The 21,313-nt window shown below is 38.4% G+C and overlaps 1 protein-coding gene across 1 annotated transcript; it reads left to right on the top strand.

Moving 5' to 3' along the window:
- The first annotated feature begins 507 nt into the window (after positions 1–507).
- marchf2 (membrane-associated ring finger (C3HC4) 2) lies at positions 508–19,403 on the top strand. Its single transcript, XM_051694961.1, has 5 exons — positions 508–643; positions 4,141–4,412; positions 4,968–5,172; positions 6,381–6,590; positions 13,014–19,403. Exons 2-5 carry the CDS (start codon positions 4,237–4,239, stop codon positions 13,170–13,172), a joined length of 750 nt encoding a protein of 249 aa, XP_051550921.1. The 5' UTR covers positions 508–643; positions 4,141–4,236; the 3' UTR covers positions 13,173–19,403.
- The last annotated feature ends 1,910 nt before the right edge of the window (positions 19,404–21,313 follow it).

Raw genomic sequence — 21,313 nt, 5'->3', positions numbered from 1 at the left:
CACAGTTGCTGTCACAGTAGAACTTGTATTCGACCAGGTTGGGGATTTATTAGTCCATTTTTATTTTTTTATGTACTAATATTGAAAAGCACACAAAAAACTGCTTGCATTAATTTACAGTGTTGCTATTGATTTTATTTCTTGCTATATGTTTTACAGCATTCTAATCAACGTTTTATTATAGTTGAGTGAAATCCTTAAAACATTTGGGCAAAAAAATAACAAAAGATGGTGAATAAACTTCAAAGTTCATTCTTCAGAGTTATTTAAAAAATACAAAGTGTACTTATATTAAAGAATGAGACTCGAATCAATTAATATTTTCCATCACAATAAATAAAGCCAAACGTGGCCAGTGAAAATTCCTCAGAAATAATAACAATAGACACTTCCCGGTTAACGGCTATTCACAAAGGTGTTTACGTAAATACCGAAGCAGCTCGCGAGTTCAAGCGCCTCCCACTACGCAACTAGCGTACGCTGCGCTAGCCACAGACGTCGGTAGGAGGCCGAGTCGAGTCGTTTGCTCAAGGGATCAAACCCAAAACAAGGCGCGTATTTCACCTTATCGTTTGCAAACAAGCGCTGCTTTTTAAAAGTATTTCACCATTAAAGACAACAGCTCAACATGGAAAATCAGAAGGTAAGGTAATATGTTCAGAAATTATGTTTTAAGTCACATTTTGCTACATGGCTAATGTAACTAGCAGCTTTCATGTAGCTAGATTATTTCGCATTCACTCGGATTGTGTCTTGACACATTTTGGGTGGTTTTGATTTCGTTTTAAACTAACAACCTGAAATGGATTGTATCAGTGGGAAATTATATTAAATTTAGGCTACAGCTTGCGTTGTGTGCCAAAGGCCCACCCAAGACATGAGTGTCATCTTGATAGATCTGACCATATCTGAACTAATAGTTTAATTTGGGATTAAATGTAGATTGCTCTGACAGAACACTGAAGTAGTTTGCCATTTTATGAATAATTTAATATCAAATTGCAGAGCTATTCTGATGTTAATTCTCTAGTCTCCTTTTCTATCCAGAAATAGAACAGGCTGCTGAGGTATGATGTTGATTTTGGTAGATGTTTTGATAAGAGGGTCATAATCGGGTTATATTGTCTAGCATGTTGCTTTTAACTCGAGAGATGTGTCTGAATAATGAGTCTAAAAACCTGGAATGCTGTCTAGGTTGGCAGCTTACAAGGTTTTGAAACACATCTCTCTGCTTGATGGTTTCACTAAATAGATATACTAAACAACTGCATCACTAATTTGGCAACACACCCAAATGTGTGTGTTTTGTTAAAGGAATAAATCAACCAAAAATAAAAATGATGTCAGCATGTTGCTACATACTCTCATGTCATTTGGCATTCTTTCTTCCACAAAACACAAAGGGAATATTTTTGAAGAATGTCTGGCTCTTTGGCATAAAATGAAAGCATGCTGTTAACAGAGGTTGTCAAGCTAAAAAAAAAAAAAAAAAAAAACTATTATGGGAAATTATAGTAAAACTAAAGTTAATTCTCAAAATGGGTGTATAATGACTTATTAAAGTAAAATAATCATACCTTTAGTAAGTTATTGCAGATTCTGATAAAGTACTGGACAGATAGTGGTTGAAGTAGGGTTGGCAACTGTCCCATTTTAGCTGGGATGTTCCATACAGGATGCCTTATTAGTTAGCAGCTCCAATTTAAAGGGTTAAAAGACAAAAAGTAAAATGATCGGTTATCGGAATCAGCCACAATCAGCTGTGAAAAATCGATTATCGTATTGGCCACTATGAGCTGTGAATTATCAGTATCGGCCACAATGAGCTGTGAATAATCGGTTATTGATATCGGCCACAACAAGCTGTTAATTATCGGTTATCAGTAACGGCCACAATGAGCTGTTAATTATTGGTTATTGTATTAACTACAATGAGCTGAGAATTAGGTTATCTTTATCGGTATCTGCCACAATGATCTGTAAATTATTTGATATTTTATGGGCCACAATCAGCTGGGAATTATTGGTTAACAGTATCGGACTCAATGAGCTGTGAATTATCGGTTATAGTATTGGCTATAATGAGCAGTGAATTATCGGTTATCGTATCGACCAAAATGAGCTGTGAATGATCGGTTATCGTATCGGCTATAATGAGCAGTGAATTATCGGTTATCGTATCGACCAAAATAAGCTGTGAATTATCGGTTATCGTATTGACCAAAGTGAGCTGTGAATTATCGGTTATCGTTTCTGCTATAATGAGCAGTGAATTATCGGTTATCGTATCGACCAAAATGAGCAGTGAATTATCGGTTATCGTATCGGCTATAATGAGCAGTGAATTATCGGTTATCGTATCGACCAAAATGAGCAGTGAATTATCGGTTATCGTATCGACCAAAATGAGCAGTGAATTATCGGTTATCGTATCGACCAAAATGAGCTGTGAATTGTCGGTTATCGTATCGGCTATAATGAGCAGTGAATTATCGGTTATCGTATCGACCAAAAACAGCTGTGAATGATCGGTTATCGTATCGGCTATAATGAGCAGTGAATTATCGGTTATCGTATCGACCAAAATCAGCTGTGAATGATCGGTTATCGTATCGGCTATAATGAGCAGTGAATTATCGGTTATCGTATCGACCAAAATGAGCTGTGAATTACCGGTTATCGTATAGGCCACACTGAGTTGTGAATTATCAGTTAACAGTATCGGCCACAATGAGCTTTGAATTATCGGTTATCATATCGCCCACAATGAGTTGTGAATTGTCAGTTAACGGTATCGACCAAAATGAGCTTTGAATTATCGGTTATCGTATCGCCCACAATGAGCTGTGAATTATCAGTTATCGTATCAGCCACAATTAGCTATAAATTATTGGTTATCAGTATCGACCAAAATGAGCTGTGAATTATCGATTATCGTATCGGCCACAATGAGTTGTAAATTATCGGTTATCGTATCGGCTATAATGAGCAGTGAATTATCGGTTATCATATCGACCAAAATCAGCTGTGAATGATCGGTTATTGTATCGGCTATAATAAGCAGTGAATTATCGGTTATCGTATCGACCAAAATGAGCTGTGAATTACCGGTTATCGTATTGGCCACGAGTTATGAATTATCAGTTAACAGTAACGGCCACAATGAGCTTTGAATTATCGGTTATCATATCGCCCACAATGAGTTGTGAATTGTTAGTTAACGGTATCGACCAAAATGAGCTTTGAATTATCGGTTATCGTATCAGCCACAATTAGTTATAAATTATCAGTTATCGTATCGACCAAAATGAGCTGTGAATTATCGATTATCGTATCGGCCACAATGAGTTGTGAATTATCAGTTAACGGTATCGACCAAAATGAGCTGTGAATTATCAGTTATCGTAATAGCTATAAATGATCGGTTATCAGTATCAGGCTCATGAGCTGTGAATTATCAGTTGTCAGTATCTGCCACAAAGAGCTGTGAATTATCGGTTATAGTACCGGCTATAATGTGCAGCTAATTATTGGTTATCATATTGGCCACAATGAGCTTTGAATTAAGCTATCGTTATTGGTGTCGGCCACAATGATCTGTACATTATTAGTTATTTAATTGGCCACAATGAGCTGGGAATCATCAGTTATCAGTATCGGCCTCAGTGAGCTGTGAATTATAGGTTATTGTATCGGCCATAATGAGCGGTGAATTATCATTATCGGCCACAATAAGCTGTGAATTATTGGTTATCGGTATCGGCCACAATGAGCTGTCAGATGTTGGTATTGGCAACAGTGAGCTGTGAATTATCGATATCGGCCACAATGAGCTTTGAATTATCGGTGTCTTACTGGCCACAATGAGCTGTGAATTATTGGTTATTGTATCGGCCAAAATGATCTGTGAACTATCGGTTATCATATCGGCCACATTGAGCTGTCAGTTATCGGTATCGGCCAGAATAAGATACAATTATTGATAATTCATATCACCCACAATGAGCTGTGAATTGTTGATTATAGTATCGGCCCAGAAATTCCATATTGGTGTATTCCTACTTCAGGCTGACACAGTGGTAAGCCTTCTGCTGTCTTTGATTTACTGTCCCCTCATTTGCCTTGTGCTTGTCTCTGCAGCGGTAGGGTCCATCTGAATTAAGGTGTGGGAGCGAGGCTGCTCCCTGATTCCCACCCCTGTGCTCCCCTGCCCCCGCCCTCCTGGACGGCCCCGAAATGACCACAGGGGAGTGTTGCCACCTCCCAGGCTCCCTGTGTGACTGCACTGGCAACGCTGCCCTGTCTAAAACTGTGGAGGAAGCAGACAACCGACGGGCCCAGTACATCACCCAGGTCACGGCCAAGGATGGACATCTACTATCAACTGTTATCAAAGCCCTTGGCACACAGAGGTAAACCGATCCAACTGTCTCTGATTGTCTTATGTATAGGACTTGGCATCAAAACAAATTTCCTGTTTGGGTTTTGATTCACAAGCACTTTATTCGATTAGATTCCAATTTATTTGGGTATATAACAGTTATAATGTCCATTTTGGTTACATGTGAAAGAAATTTGACTATGCTTAATAACAATTTTAATACCACAACAAAGTATTATCTAATTTGACTAAACAGTGATTTAAGTTATCAAGTAATTATTCTAAGTAAACAGTCAGTAATGAAGAACAAAGAAGCAAATAAAAACAATAGAACAAAGATACAAATTAAGAACAGTGCTAGAAGTTTATAATAGCAATATCAAGTATTAATATTGTTATAATACATGAATACTTTTTCAGACTACTCAAGTTATCCAGCCAAGTGCACTCTTCCCTTATTGACTGGTGAATTGATAACATGATCCATGTCAATGCCAAGTGTAGCCATGATCTAAAGCCAAGCTTGACATCCATTGTCCTTGTCACTGGTCCATGAGATAAAGCTGTTTACTTCCCACTCTTTTAGTGATCGGCCAATTTGTCGGATCTGCCACGAGGGTCAGGACATGTGCAACAGCGAGGGGCTCCTCTCGCCGTGCGACTGCACTGGCACATTGGGCACGGTACACAAAAGCTGCCTGGAGAAGTGGCTGTCCTCCTCAAACACCAGCTACTGTGAGCTGTGCCACACAGAGTTTACCATAGAGCGCCGGCCCCGGCCCCTCACAGAGGTAATGCCTTTAGCCTCGTCTGCATGGCTTGACCTGACTTTACTCCTGTATATGTGCCTGTGAGCACTGACGTGCACAAAACGGGGGCTATAGGGGAGCAAACCCCTGACCCTTTTGTTCACAAATCTAAATGTGCCCTTCACAAATATAAAGGTGGCCTTTTAAGCGGAGGTGACTTTAAGAGCGCATAGATTTATAGGTGATTTATAGGAGGTGTCTTTACTACAACACAAGCCCCCCCCCCCCACTCTGTCCATGTCCTTTCAACCCTGCTAAGGTCTGTGCACATCATTGCCTGTGAGTACATTTTTATGAGCATGGTACTGCATAAGCTTATATTGTGAACTATATATATTGTATCTAATTTATGATTAGGCCTAAATGACGGTAGATAATTAAGGATATAGCTGCAGGCCTTGCTCCAAAAAGGGGCGGTCGCTCCAAATCGCCATTGAAGATATAGGGAGCCCCTACACAACCCTTTCCCTTACTTTAACCATGAGTGGAAGTGACGCCCCCTTTTGGAGTTGCCGCAGCCCCCTTTTGGAGTAACCCGCCCTCTTTCGGAGATTCTGCCCCCATTTGGAGGTCTCCAGCCTGCAGCTATACCTACTTTTTTGAAGCAGCTCATTGAGGCTATGATTCATAATGTTTATCAGTTGAGAGCACTATTGTGCTACTGTTGAATTTGACAGCCACAGGAACAAACAATGCTGCTCTTTTGCTCGGATTTGTTCTTAAAATTCTCTTTGGAGTGCGGGGTTTTGGAATGAGGGGGAGTGGCTAATTCAACGGTTCAGTTACGTGAAAGCTTTAGAACACTAAAATCGCTTACATCACCTTTAATTGGCTGATATTTGGGTGTTTTGAGATTATCAACATTGATCCACCACTGATCATTTTTAGTTAGTTTTGAAGAAATATTGTAATATAAGTGTAAAAAAAAGTGTCATTTAAATTCAGCAATTTTATGTGCATCAGTTTATTGTAATTCTTTTAAGCAAGTTTTAAAAACAACTAACGGTCATCCATTTTATCTGCTGTACTTTATAACGTTTTGATGTGTATTTCACAGTATAGATTTCATAATGTGGACCATCATATCGTTTTTTTGATCATAATATAGAAATAATTATGGTATATTATTATTAGTCAAAATGACTATAGTAGTGCATGCCTGATTATCACTATGTCCCATCTTTCTATAGTGGCTCAGGGACCCAGGCCCCCGGAACGAGAAGCGCACGCTGTTCTGTGATATGGTGTGTTTTCTGTTCATAACGCCCCTGGCAGCCATCTCGGGTTGGCTGTGTTTGCGGGGTGCACAGGACCACCTGCACTTCAACAGTCGTCTTGAGGCGGTCGGCCTCATCGCTCTGACCATCGCACTCTTCACCATCTACGTCCTCTGGACTCTGGTACAGTTTTACAAACCTTTCAAACAAAAACTGACATTTTTATTCTAAAGGGGTGTACATAAATAGATTTTGCGTAAATCTCACAAAGACTTTAAAGAACATTTCTTGGTCATTCTTAAGCCCAAAATCAAAATATATATATATATATTTTTTTTGCATAAAGAAAATAAAGAATAAGCATGTTTTTAGGACAATTAAGACTTTTTGAATTATATTATTTACAATTATGCAACTCCCCAATTACTTAAACTCATTCTCATTATGGAAGAAGTTCCATTGTTGTTATGGTAATACACATTTATTTATTTTTTTTATTCTCATTACCGCAGTGCAAAAAATAATGTATGTCAGTATGTCATGATCCCTTTTGGACTGCCCTCTGTTTGTCTTTTTTGGTTTGGGTGTATGTTTGTTTTGTGTTTTAGCACATGACTTTGTGTTTGTGTCATCCATGTGCTCACCTGACTCTGCCTCCTTGTTTCCCCTTGCCACTCCTCCTTGCCTAGTCCTCATTGTGTTGTCCCTCTGTATACAGTAGTGGCCCAAAATATTGGCACCCTTGGTAAATATGAGCAAAGAAGGCTGTGAAAAAAAATCTGCATTGTTTATCCTTTTGATTTTTCATTCAAAAAATTTACAAAAATCGAACCTTTAAATGAACCCGGTGGAAATATCTTATTAAATGAATATTTTTCTCCAAAATGCATTAGCCATAATTATTGGCACCCATTTATTCAATACTTTTTGCAACCTCCCTTTGCCAAGATAACAGCTCTGAGTCTTCTCTTATAATGCCTAATGAGGTTGGAGAACACCTGGCAAGGGATCTGAGGCCATTCATCCATACAGAATCTCTAAGATCCTTCAAATTCAGAGGTCCATGTTGGTGGACTCTCCTCTTCAGTTCACCCCACAAATCTTCTATGGGGTTCAGTTCAGGGGACTGGGATGGCCATGGCGTAACCTTGATTTTGTGGTCAGTGAACCATTTTTGTGTTGATTTTAATGTTTGTTTTGGATCATTGTCCTGCTAGAAGATCCAACCAGGGCCCATTGTAAGCTTTCTGGCAGAGGCAGCCAGGTTTTGATTTTTTATCTGTTGGTATTTGATTGAGTCCGTGATGCCATGTATCCGAATAAGATGTCCAGGACCTCTGGCAGAAAAACAGCCCCACAACATTACAGATCCAGCACCACATTTAACCGTGGGCATTGGGTAATTCTTCATCTCTGTGTGCACCAAACCCATCTCTGGTGTTTGCTGCCAAAAAGCTCTTTTTTTGTTGCATCTGATCATACAGGGCTCCAGACTGCGATTAAAATGGTCGCAAATGCGACCAAAAATAATTGATTGCCACAACAGTTTAAAACTTGGTCGCCACTGGTGACAGTCGGGTTGTGTGCGTTCATATGCGGTTTTGTCTCGTGCTGCTTTTCACCCGTTCTGTTGTGATGAGCTCGCTGAACCGCACGCAACAACAGACCCAGCGCAAGTGAGTTGTGATCAAATGACTCTTTTGAACTGGGTCTTTTTCATGAATTACCTGAAAAGAACTGAGGGTTTGAGCTCAGGTTAACAGTTTGAATCAGACTCACTTTCTCAGTGAATCAGCCATCAGTGAGCTCACAACTGGGAGTGCAGACATTTCAAAATAAGAATCCCATGTGTCCCATTCCGGGTTGCTGCTTTCTTTTTGTAATAATTTTTTTTTATTGATTCATATATACATCACAAAGAAAAACCCAACACACATACAATGAATCAACTTTTCACGTTTAATCCACACTAATATCCCTCCCCATTCACCAACCCCACCCTGACCCCCAACAAACACCCCTGTGGTCCCACAAAATAACACACACACACACACACACACACAACCGAAAAAAACAAAGAAGAAAATATAATAAACATACATAATTAAACTAAACTACACTCTCCACATCCCCTCCCCGAGAGTCCCCCAAAAAAACTAAATAATTGCCCCATTTTTTTTAACAAATAATTCCCAAAACCCCAGCCTTCTACTTACCACTTCCTCGAAAGCAGCCACCCTCCCCATTTCCACACACCACTCTGAAAATCTGACATCCGACTTCCATCCCCTTAAAATTATTTGTCTGCCGATCATGAGACTGGTCAGAAACCAGTTTTTAATGTGATTATCCCCCAAATTTATGACTGACCCATCACCCAAAATACAGAGTCTGGGACTAAGTAAAATGTGAGTGCTCAAAATGTCACACATAAAACTCTGAATTTTCAACCAAAATTCTTTAATCTTAGCACGCCCCCAAAAAACATGGATTGTGTCTCCATCTTCTGATTGGCATTGCCAGCAGTGGGTGTGTCTTTAAGACCAAGCCTATATAATCTAGAGTGGGTCCAATAGAATCTATGTAAAATCTTAAATTGCATAAGGTGAACCTTTACATCTCAAGGTGCAGACATGACATTTTTAGAATCCTAGCCCACACTCCCTCCTCCAATACCAAGTTTAAATCTTTCTCCCATAATCTCTTGATAGATGTTAAAGCTCTATCCCCCAGACTTTGAATTAACAGGAAGAAATACACTGATGCCTCATGACCTTTTCCAAAAGCAGTAATCACCTCTCCCAGAGTATCTGCTGCTTTAGGGGGGCGTGAGCTACTCCCAAAAATATTACAGAGCAGGTGGCGCAGCTGTAAATACCTATAGAACCGAGATCTGGGAATCTCAAAGTGTTGAACCAAATTTTCAAAAGATCTAAACACTCCACTCACATATAGGTCACCGAGTGTAGTAACCCCTCTCACAATCCACTCTGACCAGCAGAAAGGGGACCTTTCAATACATAATTTAGGGTTCAGCCATATGCTCGAGGCAACATTTAAATAAATGTCTGAATTAAACACTAAGGAAACATTTCTCCATACTGTGTGACTTATCTACTCCGGTTAGTTTAATAGAAAGGCGTTGCAATGGCAAAATAGGGGCCAAAACTTCCTGTTCAATACAAAACCAGGGAGGGGCTCTCTCAGGTGGAAGAGACCAATGAACCAAATCTGAGACCGAATGCATAATAATAAAACAAAATCTTGGGTAGGCCTATCCCACCTTTGTCAGTCGGCCTATGTAATTTATTCAAATGTAATCTGGGACGTTTACCATTTCAAATGAAGGACTTCGCTATATTATCAAATTGCTTGAAATAAGAGAGGGGGACATCTATAGGGAGAGACTGTAGCAGGTAGTTACATTTTGGAATACAATTAATTTTAATAACATTAACCTTCCCAATCATAGATAAATGTAATGAAGCCCACCTGCCCACATCACTTGAAAACCTTTTAATTAAGGGGTCAAAATGAACTCTAACTGAATCAGACAAATTTGCTGAGAAAAAATGCCCATATACTTAATGCCCTGTTTGATCCACTGGAAGGCACCCAGCTGGAAAGCCGTTACTGGGCAGTACGCTGTCAGAGCCAACGCTTCAGATTTAGACCAATTGACTCTCTATCCTGAGAACTTAGAAAAGGAATTAATAATTCTGTGGAGGCAAGGCATAGATCTAGTGGGGTCAGAGACAAATAACAAAATAACATCTGTGTAAAGCAAAAGCTTATGCGCCACACCTCTCGCCACCACCCCTGGAAAATCATCTTCCCTTCTTATCGCGGCTGCTAATGGTTCCAGGGCAAGACAGAACAATAATGAGGAAAGAGGGCAACCCTGCCGGGTGCCCCTATCCAGAGTAAAATAATCTGAAATTAATCCATTCGTTTGTACCGCTGCTATATAACTTAATCCATCCAATAAAAGTTTTCCCGAACCCTTATATTTCCAAAATCTTAAAGAGATAATCCTATTCTACCATATCAAACGCCTTTTCGGTGTCAAGTGAGATGGCAGCGACCAGAGTCTGATCATTCGCCACTGACCACATGATATTGATGAAACGCCTAATGTTATCAGAAGAGCTGCAGCCTCGAATAAACCCCAACTGATCTATATGTATAAGAGATGTCATAACTTTACTTATTCGGTTAGCCAGAACTTTTGACAATATTTTAACGTCTAGCTGGATCAGGGAAATTGGACGTTAATTCTTACACTCACATGGATCTTTGTCTTTTTTAAGAATCCGGGCTTGTGTCATGGTTGGCGGAAGTTTTCCATTCTTTAATGATTCCATATAAACTTCTAACAAAAGTGGAGCCAGTTCTGTAGTATAAGATCTAAAAAATTCAGCGACAAAGCCATCTGGCCCCGGAGCCTTACCTGTAGGCAAGGCCTTAATTACCTCGCTAAACTACTCGAAGGTTATCTCAGAATCAAAAGAGTGTTTTTGCTCAGTTGTCAGTTTAGGGAGTTCTAATGGTTCCACAAAGTTCATAATATCTTCATCATTAGATGAAGACGTGGAACTATAAAGATCAAGATAGAATTCTTTAAAAGCATTATTAATATCAATGGCCGAGGTAAATATTTCACCACCAGCAGATTTCACTGAGGGAATGGTAGAAAAAGACTCTCTCTGCTTTATATATCTAGCCAAATGCTTCCCTGCTTTGTCCCCCGACTCAAAGTATGACTGTCTTGCCCTGAATAGCCAAAACTCCACTCTCCGTGACAAGATAGTATTATATCTTTATTTCAATCGGGTCAATTCTCTGAGGCAATCAGACGACATTTAGCGCTTCAACTCTACCTCTGTACTTTTAATATTCCCTTCCAACTCCACGAGTTCTTGTGCTTTGGATTTTTTGATGAATGAGGCATACTGTATGATCCGACCCCTAAGAACAGCCTTAAGTGCCTCCCAAGCCACACCCACAGAGGATACTGAGGACCAGTTGGTCTCCATATAAACACTGATTTCAGCCTTTAACATTTGTTGGAAATCAGGATTTTGCAAAAGGGATACATTAAAGCGTTCGGGCTTCTTTTTAATTAAAAGTCCCGTATTGTGTACCCCTTCTTTTTTCTTTTTTTTCAGGTAATTATTGATTGGGATTGGAGAAGCACAATAAACTGCATCTGGGATTTCATTCAATTTGCACTCTTGTAGTCTCTGTGTCTGGGGCCATCCGGTAACAGTAAAGAAAGACTACGGCAATACTGTAAAACAATTACACTTTTTTATATATTAGGAAAACTGAGGGACTATTACATAAGGTGCAAACATTCATTGATGCTCAAGTAGACCACACACTGCTATATGCATACTATACTTTCTGTAAATATCTGTAATGTAGATTCTGAAGAGCAGTACTAAAAAAATATTTGATCTCTTATATTGTATAAATTATGAATGGGGTGTGAACATTTCCGAGACAAAATGGGATGCAAACTTATAACCTCCGATTAATGGGTTATCAGCTGTCTTCCTTTTCTTCTGCTTTCTATCTTGTTTCTGAACAGCTAAATCTAAATCAAGCATTTCTGTGATTTGGCAACTAATGTTTCAGTTTAGGAGCCAATGGCTCCTGCGTCATTTTTTTTGTCTGGAGCCCTGCCATAGAACCTGGTCACATTTGAAGTTCCAGTAGTGTCTGGCAAACTGAAGATGCTTGAGTTTGTTGTTGGATGAGAGCAGAGACTTTATTTCTTGAAACCCTCCCAAACAACTTGTGATGTCTGATAATTATTATTATTATTATTATTTTTATTTTTTTAGACTTTCTGACCCCAAGACGCAATTAATTCTGCAATTCTCCTTTCTGCCATTCTTCAATTCTTTGGCCACTTGAACCATCCTCACTGTGTGTGGAGACAATATAGACACATGTCCTTTTCCAGGCCGATTCTTAAGATTTCCAGTTGATTGGAATTTGTTAATTATTGCGCTGATGGTGGAAATGGGCATTTTCAATGCTTTGGCTATTTTCTTATAGCCACTTCCCATTTTGTGAAGCTAAACAACCTTTTGCCGCATATCAGAACTATATTCTTTAGTCTAACCCACTGTGATTGATGATTAAGGGAATTTGGCCTGTGTGTTACCTCATATTTATACCCCTGTAAACAGGAAGTCATGGCTGAACAGTTTCATGTTCCTAGTCACCCAGGTGCACTAAAAATGTAAAATATGAATGGGAATATACTTCAGATATATTTTACTCATAAGAATTTCTAGGGGTGCCAATAATTGTGACCAATGTATTTTGGAGAAAAATATTTATTTAATAATGAGATATTTCCCCTCTTTCTATTGTTCTACTTCAATTAAAGGTTAGATTTTTGTAAATCAAAAGGATAAACAATGCAGATTTTTTTTTTCCACAGCCTTCTTTGCTCATATTTACCATGGGTGCCAATATTTTTGGCCACTACTGTATATGGTGCCTTTTTCCCTCATGGGGGGTTAAGGAGAGAGTGCGTAGGATTTCCTGGTCTCTTAACCAAATTTCTCAAATTCTGTCCTTGTTTTACAGGTCTCATTCCGCTACCACTGTCAGTTGTACTCCGAGTGGAGACGAACCAATCAGAAAGTTCGCTTGCTCATTCCCGACACCAAGGGTGCACACTCTACCCAGCATTCCTTGCTCTCCACCAAGCTGCTGAAAAAGACAGCAGACGAGACCATAGTATGAGAGACGTGGAGTGGGGAAGAAGGGGCCCGATCGTGGTGGTAATAGTGTGCTACAGGTTCCTGATGCAGCTTTGTCAGCTAGAGCCGCGGCACTTGTGGATGCATTCTTTTCTATTTAATCCTTTTTATCTAAATATGTGAGCACTTAATTTTTTTTCACCAGTCTCTTATTTTTGAGCATTTATAAGTGTGTTGTTTTAAGAAACCTTTATTTATTTGGGGATTAAACAGCAACGCTGAGGTCCCGTACCATTCAGTATGCATTGTATTTGAAACAATCAGAAATCTAACTTGTGCATAGACGATTCCTTTGAGCACAGCAGGGAAGGATTTTGAATCAAGTACGGATGGCTGCTGAAGCTTAATACCAAACCTTTCTTTAATTTTCAATGTATTGTTTTTTTCACTCATCTACCTTCATGGACTTTCTATCTTAACCTGACAGAGAATCGGTCCGGACTTATTCTTGGCAAATTATAGCCCTTGATGCTCATATTTAGTCAGGATGTAAATGTATAAATATATAAACACTATGTGAACAAGTAAGCTCTAAGCTTTGATTGACATGGGTATTACAGAACTACACTTGGCGAGGTCACCCGTTTAAGGCCCGGGCAATGGATGTGGAGGCTGATTATTACTGCAGTGCTCATCAAGCTCACCATGCCCACCTGGAATGAGAAAGATAGGCAGTATAGGAAAAAAAAGAGTGCAATAACACACTGCCCGTTCGCACTTCTGCGTGATTCCGCTGTAAGCGCGCATGTTGTTATGCATGCCTGTTTCTATTTCAAAAGTCTCATCAAATTGGTGACTGTTCGGTGCGAAGTTTGTTTGGGGCTTTACATATGGATCAAAGGCTGTTTTTTGAGCCTGCCCTGATCTCATGGAAATGATGTGACTGTGGCAACATTTTTGCAAAATTATGTGACGCGGTTCCTTACATTTATTGCGGCAGTTCCAAGGTGAAATGTCCACTGTGTGGCGCTAAAAGTGGGTACATTTTTCTCAGTCAATGAGGTTTTTTAAAGTTAATGCTTTTTAAAGTTAAGAATCAACTGACCTACCTACCTTAAACCAAACCTAACCTAATTTTGTGGTGCTTCTTTGACACTTTTGGCTTATATGCTCTTTAGGACTCGAACCCCTGTCCTTTGCATCATAAGTGCAATGCTCTATCAGTTGAGCTACCATGCAATTTGATTACGCTTGAATAAGCTTCTGAATGTAGATGGTTATGTAATGCAAACTTTAAAATGCTTCGTTTTATAAGTCATGCACTAAAGTAAAAGTTTTTAAAGCATTTTGTGAAGAACAGGGTGAAAAGTACGTGTTTATGAACTGATAATGTGCCGTTTTACTCATGATTTGTGTGAAAGTGGTTGTTGTAGCGCCTCTAGTGTTCATTTCTCCAGGAAACTTCTGTGATATGTACAAGGAGCCAAAAAAATCACAATGCAAAAATGTAGGTATAGTATTGTGATTCTTTGTGACCAGTTTGCGTTTGTCCAAACATTGCAAAACAGCATGCAATGGTCCTGAATTTGTAGCACTTTGACAACGTAGCCTAGATGTGAGCTGATCAAAAGTAGATACGTGTAAGCGAATGGGATCCAAATATGTGGCAACATTGTATGTTGTGTTGAGTTGTAGTAAGTGCAGATGCAAGCAGACCTCTACAAGTTCATTGTTCTGAATCACTTTCAAATGGCTCTAAAATCATGATTTTTTTTTTGTTTGTTTTTGTTTTATCGGCAAGTGTGTGAAGCTGAATGTGTTTGTGTGTGTTTACAGTATGCATTTTGTAAGCTCTATTTTTGTGTGCAGTTTAGTTAGTTTGAGCAATATCAAATGGCAGAGATTGAGGGATTTTGTAGCAGTTTACCTTGTGGACGATTTCATGCAGCTTAATGAGAGGTCAAGCCGCTGAGGAAGAAGTCATTGTGTGAAGCTTAACTTCAATTCCAGACCAGTAATGAACCATTCACTCATCCATGAATTACACTCCAAGAAAAGGCATCTTTTAGCTTTGCGTCAGTTTGGTGCAAGAACAATGTGCAAAACACCACCAACCGTCAGAGCTTTTCATTCCTTCTGGAGAAAGTACTATCTGAAAGCAACTCATAAGTGAATAGTTTACCCAAAAATGAAAGTTTTGTCATTTACTCACCGTCTAATATCATTCCAAATCCATATGATTTGCTTTGTCTGTGGAACACAAGGTATTTTGAAGAATCTCCAAGCTGCATTTCCATACAGTGATTGAGAATGGGGACTGATGCTCTCGAGCTCCAAAAATGACTAAAAAGGACCATTTAAAGTAGGCCATACAATTTTTATTCATAGTCTTATGAAGCCATTCAATAGTTTTTTGTTTTGTTTTGTTTTTTTCCCGCTATTTACTGAAAACTTTGGCCATCGCCATAGCTCTCAAATCTCATTCATGGTCTTAGGCCACGTCCACACTAATTGTTTTTAGTTTGAGAACTCGTTTTTCAGTTTCCTAACGTCACCGTGTTCCAAAGTGTGCAGTAATGGAGAAAATTTTCAAAACGCTCCGTTTTCAATGGAGTAAAATGCCGTTCTAGTATGGATGAAAGGTGTATATGTAGCAGAATTAATGCATTTTTAAAGGAAAACGTATTAGTGTGGATGTTTTCTTAGGACATGTCCACACTAATTCGTTTTTGTAAGAAAACTCCCTAACATCATCGTTTTCCAAAGTATGCCATAGTAGAAAGCATTTTTGAAGCACTCCATTTTCGTTGGAGGAAAAACTCGTTGGATGCTTTCTTAGGACACGTCTACTTTAAAGCCACGTTCACACCGCGGGCGGCATGTTGCTAGATTTTGCGATCTGTGTCGCTGGTGGGTGTTCCTACTGCTGCTGCCGCTCTAACGTTATTGGAGGACTGCACAACTGGCCATAGTAGCGTTTGAAATGCTGATAAGTACAGATGATACTGCTGATAAAACTAAGATATCATACTAATTTGACAAGGAATCAGTTCTTTTGTCTCTAAAAATGCACATTCTGCAGAGGAGAGTGTTTTATATAATCTGCAGCAGTGCTTAATGCGTCAAATCATTAAACAAGATGAACGTTATATCGAAATATGAATCAAACTCACTCAGAATGCCGACATGGTTTTCCACGCATCATTTTATTCAGCCATATCTATGTATTTGGTTACAGACAAATGATACAGAACAGTGAAATCGCTCACTGAAACTTTTAACTTCTCTGTCTTGCCTGCACTCGAGTCGACTCCATTATCTCGCACTCACCCTGCCTGAAGACGGATGATGTGAGCAACACTGTCTTCACTCTCATTGGTAGTCGCTTGCGAATGTCGCTCGTCATTTGCATAAAGTTGAAATATTCTCAACTTGTCTCTTCCCACGGCGATCTCTGTCGCCAATGGGCGCGACAGCTCATGTCGCCGGAAGTCGCTGTCCTCTCATTGAAAAATGAATGGGATGGTGTTGCTGTCTTGCACAATGTTGCTGGCGGTGTGAATGGGGAGTAATTCTTTTTTGTTAGAGAAGTCTGTTTTCAGTTTCCTAAAATCATCTTTTTCCAAAGTATGTTGTAATGGAGAGAGCATTTTCGAAATGCTCTGTTTTCATTGGACAGAGGCATATATGTAGCAAAATTAATGCATTTCTAAACGAAAACATATTAGTGTGGATGCTTTCTTAGGACACGTCCACACTTATTAGTTTTTGTAAGAAAACTCAGTTCACAGTTTTCTAACATCCACACCCTCACCTCCACATAGATTAGTGTTTTAATAACGTCTTTCTCTAAAAAATTTAATCAGATTACTTTATTAAAAAGTAATCAAATTACTTTTAAATTACTCTAAAACACTTCAAGCATTTTCCGTTTTTTCGCTCGACAAATTCAAAATGACTATATTTCCTCAGTCTTTGCTGCACACCCTTTACAGATATGCAAACAGACATATACAATGTATATGAACATATAATTACCTTAATTGAAAGTTAGTAAATGTAATGTGATTACAAGAATTTAAAATGTAATGTTACACTACTTTTTGTCTAAAAAGGTAGATTACAGTAACTATTTTGTAATCAGATTACACCCAACACTTAAAACAACAAATATTTCAGTCTATTACAGTGCATGGGTGGTATGGACTTGGGTATTTTTATGGTGTGTTTTAGTACTTTTTGGAGCTTACAGTAGCTGCCCTTGGTCACTATATGCTGTCATAGTGTGGAAAAAGCTGTGCGGAAATTCTTGAAAATATCTTATTTTGCAAGAATATGGAAGAAACAACATAAGGGTGATTTAAATGATCACAGATTTAAAATTTTGGGGTGAATTATACATTTAAAGTTGCTTTTACACCTAAAGCAATGTGAAATCTCTGGGCATGGCTCTTCGGTATATGCAGCATTGTAGTAATTGCACATTCGCTACTCCTAACGTGGACTTTTTAGTGCACTTTTTATGCACTTAATGTGGAAAATCTTAGTGCCGAAGGACTAAAAGCATGTTGTTCACTCAAGGTCTGAACTTCTGGCGGTAATATTAAGGATGATCTCCATGAAATGAGCTACCTAAGATATTTAGGTCCAGACCCTTAACTCTCTAATTGTAAATTCTGAGTTTCAATTGTAAATGTGTAGATAAACTGATGTCTCTGTTTTTTGAAGTGTTGTGTGCTGTAGGTCCAGGGTTTTTTTTTTTTTTTTTTTTGTATTGCAAACAGGCCCATGAATGTCTGAATTATTTGCTGACAATTTTTTTAATGGACACCGCTTCGCTTAGATAAACATAGTCCATTAAGTAGAGATGTTAAAGGAATAGTTTACCCCCAAAAATTAAAATTTCATGCCTGACATCTCCTTTTGTGTTCCACAGAAAGATGTCATGTGGATATGGAAGTAAATGATGACAGAAGTTTAATTTTTGGGTGAACTATCCCCTGAAGTGCTGTGCTTACAAAGATCAGTGCCACAAACAAGTGAGTTTGAAACAACAAAAAGGTGCTTCAAACATGCAAAAGTTTCCCCATCAAATGCATCAACCGCCTGTCTCACATGAGCTAATTTCGCTTTGAGAATGAGAGAATTGTCACCAGAGGAAAAAAAAACTTCAATGCAAAATCAAAAGATGTTTGCTTTCCTCTCTAAATGGATTCTCTTCAAGGACAATATTTATTTTGTATGGGGGGAAATTTTGCAATAGATATACAAAATACGATGGCATTACTTGTTGTGATATATATACTTGGTAAGGGTTTGGGGGAGAAAATACCTTCATCTCCATCATCGTTGTCTGTTCCATTACTCGTTGTATTCGAGAGAAAGTTGCTCTTTTATGCTGATCCGTACCACCATTTGAAAATTGAATACTAACCGGATATCTACGTAGTGGTTAGCAAAAAGCAACTTCAGTGATTCACTGCTACTTTGAGGAATGCTGTCTCTCATTGTTGTGCTTCCACATCAAATTGTATTTTATTTTTTATTATTTTTAGGGGGGCCATTTCCTGGTTATTTTGCAAAGTAGAGTAATAAATTGAGAGTGCAATTTCAAAAATCTTACAATGCAATTCTTTCTATAACCTTAACAATACATGTATGATATAAACATAGATGTAGATGTTGCATATGAAGGACTATAGGAGGAAAGGACAATGTTGAGCTCATTATTTTTTAAATGTTTTGTTTAGGTTTTTTGGTCAACTTGCAGTGGATGCCAATGAGCTGGCGACAGTATGCAAGCTCAAAGCAGCTCAAACAATGTTTTAATAGAACTGATCCCAACTGTTTCTCAAATTAATGCTTTTCTTTTTTTAACTACAGTGGCACTTTCACATATTTATGTTGAAGTACTTGCAGTTTCCATTAAATTTTTTGAGGGGATTTTAACTTGTTGCAGTTTATATTTCAAAGCTGTCTTTTTGTCTGGAACTTTATTGAAAACTTGTACACAGTTTGTTGATTCAGTTTAATTATCTCAAAGTTTGCTGGTGTGTTTTTAATGTATTCATACTGTATGTATCATTTTGCTACTTTTGTTTTCATGAATCCATCGAACACAAGGACTTTTATCACTCAAAGACTTTTGAGATACTACAATGTTTATGTTGTGCAGTGGCTAAGAGAAAGATGTTAGTAATGTCTTCACCAAAATATGTTGGTGCTTGAAATCAGCCAAGAAAAGTGTGCAAAGCAAATTAAAAACTATGCTCTGGATCTGCTAACTGCTCCGTTCTTTCAACATTCGTTTAATTAATTTAATGCCACTTTTTTTTTCTCTTTTTTTTTTCTTTTTGGGGGGGGGTAATACCAGTAATTTTTATGAGCTATAGTTTTGTATTTTACAATTATATTGAACATTTCTATAAAGCCCTTAGTTTGACAAAATTGTACGACCCCAATTCCTAAAACGTTGGGATAGTATGAAAAATGCTAATAAAAACAAAATGTGATTTGTAAATTATATTCACCCTTTGCTAAATTGAAAACACTACAGCTACACATTATATGATGTTTTACCTTGTGAATTTATTTTCTTTTTTTTTTTAATGTACAGTCATTTCAAATCAGATGACTGCAAAGTTGAAATGGGCAGTTTAAGAATAATAACAATCTGATGAGTTGAACTAACAAGGCAATGTGAAACAGGAGATGTTAAACTGGTGAGGCAATCGTGTCATAGTATATAAGGAGCCTCCAAAAACAGCCTAGTCCTTCAAAAGTAAGGATCATTTGAGACTTGTCAATTTGCCAACAGATGCTTCAGCAAATAATCCAGCACTTTGAGAACAATGTTCCCCAAAAACAAATTGGAAGGATTTTGGGCATTTCACTCTCTACAGTGCTCAAGATAGTTAAAAGATTCAAGGAATCTGGTCAAATCTCAGTGCGTAAAGGGCAAGACGAAAACCACTTCTGAATGCGTGTGATGTCTGATCCCTCAGATATCACTGTCTTAAAAAACATCATTCATCTGTAATGGATATCATGAACATGAATATGGGCTTGGGATTACTTTAGTAAACCTTTGTTAGTCAACACCATTCGCCACTGCATCCACAGATGCAAGTTAAGACTTTACTATGCAAAGCAGAAACCTTACATCAACACTGTCCAGAAGGGCTGCAGACTTCTCTGGGCTCGGTCTCATCTTAGATGGACAGTAGAACAGTGGAACTGTGTTTTTTGGTCTGATGAGTCCACATTTCAAATTTTTTTGGAAAAACACAGCCGTCGTTATCCAGGCCAAAGAGGAAAAGGACCATCCAACCTGTTATCAGTGTCAGGTCCAAAAGCCAGTGTCTGTATGGGCCAGGGGTGTGTCAGTGCCATTGGCATGGGTAACTTGCACATCTGTTAGGCCACCATTAATGGAGACAGATACGTACACATTTTGGAGTAGCATATACTGCCATCTAGCACCGTCTTTTCCAGGGACGTCCTGGCCGAATAAGAGAGTGTGGGTGCTAGATTGGCTTGCCTGCAGTCCTGACCATCACCAATTGAGAATGTGTGGTGCATTATTAAGTGCATCAGATGGCAAAGAAGACCCCGTACAATTGTACAGCTAAAGACCTACATAATGGATGAATGGGGGAAAATTTCACTTTTTAAACTTGTTTCACAGTGGTAAACACTCAACTATTCCAATTTTTTTGGAGCGTGTTGTAATCATCTGATTTGAAATTACTGTACATTTAAAAAAAAAAAAAGGAAATTCACAAGGTGAAACATCATATAATGTGTAGTTGTAGTGCTTTCAATATAGCAAAGTGTGAATATTATTTTCAAATACCTCCTTTTTCTTTTTATTAGCATTTTTCATACTGTCCCAACTTTTTTGGAATTGGGGTTGTACATGCACCAGTACTTTTGTGTAATTGTTATGCAGTCCATCTAGCTATATGTTTGATTTATTGTCATGACATTTTGCAAAAGCAGCATAAACAAAGTATCACAAAAATAGTGCAATTTGAGTAAACAATAGCATTAGTCAGCATTAAACCAATAGTCCAGATTGGGCAGATTGATCTTGAAGTATCGATATTGTCGATACTGATAATGCAAAAAAAAAAAAAAAAAAACTATAGAGTCTTCATCTCTGGGAATTGTACATTGTTTAAA

Source organism: Myxocyprinus asiaticus, chromosome 50, assembly GCF_019703515.2.
Source record: "Myxocyprinus asiaticus isolate MX2 ecotype Aquarium Trade chromosome 50, UBuf_Myxa_2, whole genome shotgun sequence".
NCBI lineage: Eukaryota > Metazoa > Chordata > Actinopteri > Cypriniformes > Catostomidae > Myxocyprinus > Myxocyprinus asiaticus.
The sequence above is the reverse complement of the archived record's forward strand: the minus strand, read 5'-3'. Positions and strand labels throughout refer to the sequence as shown.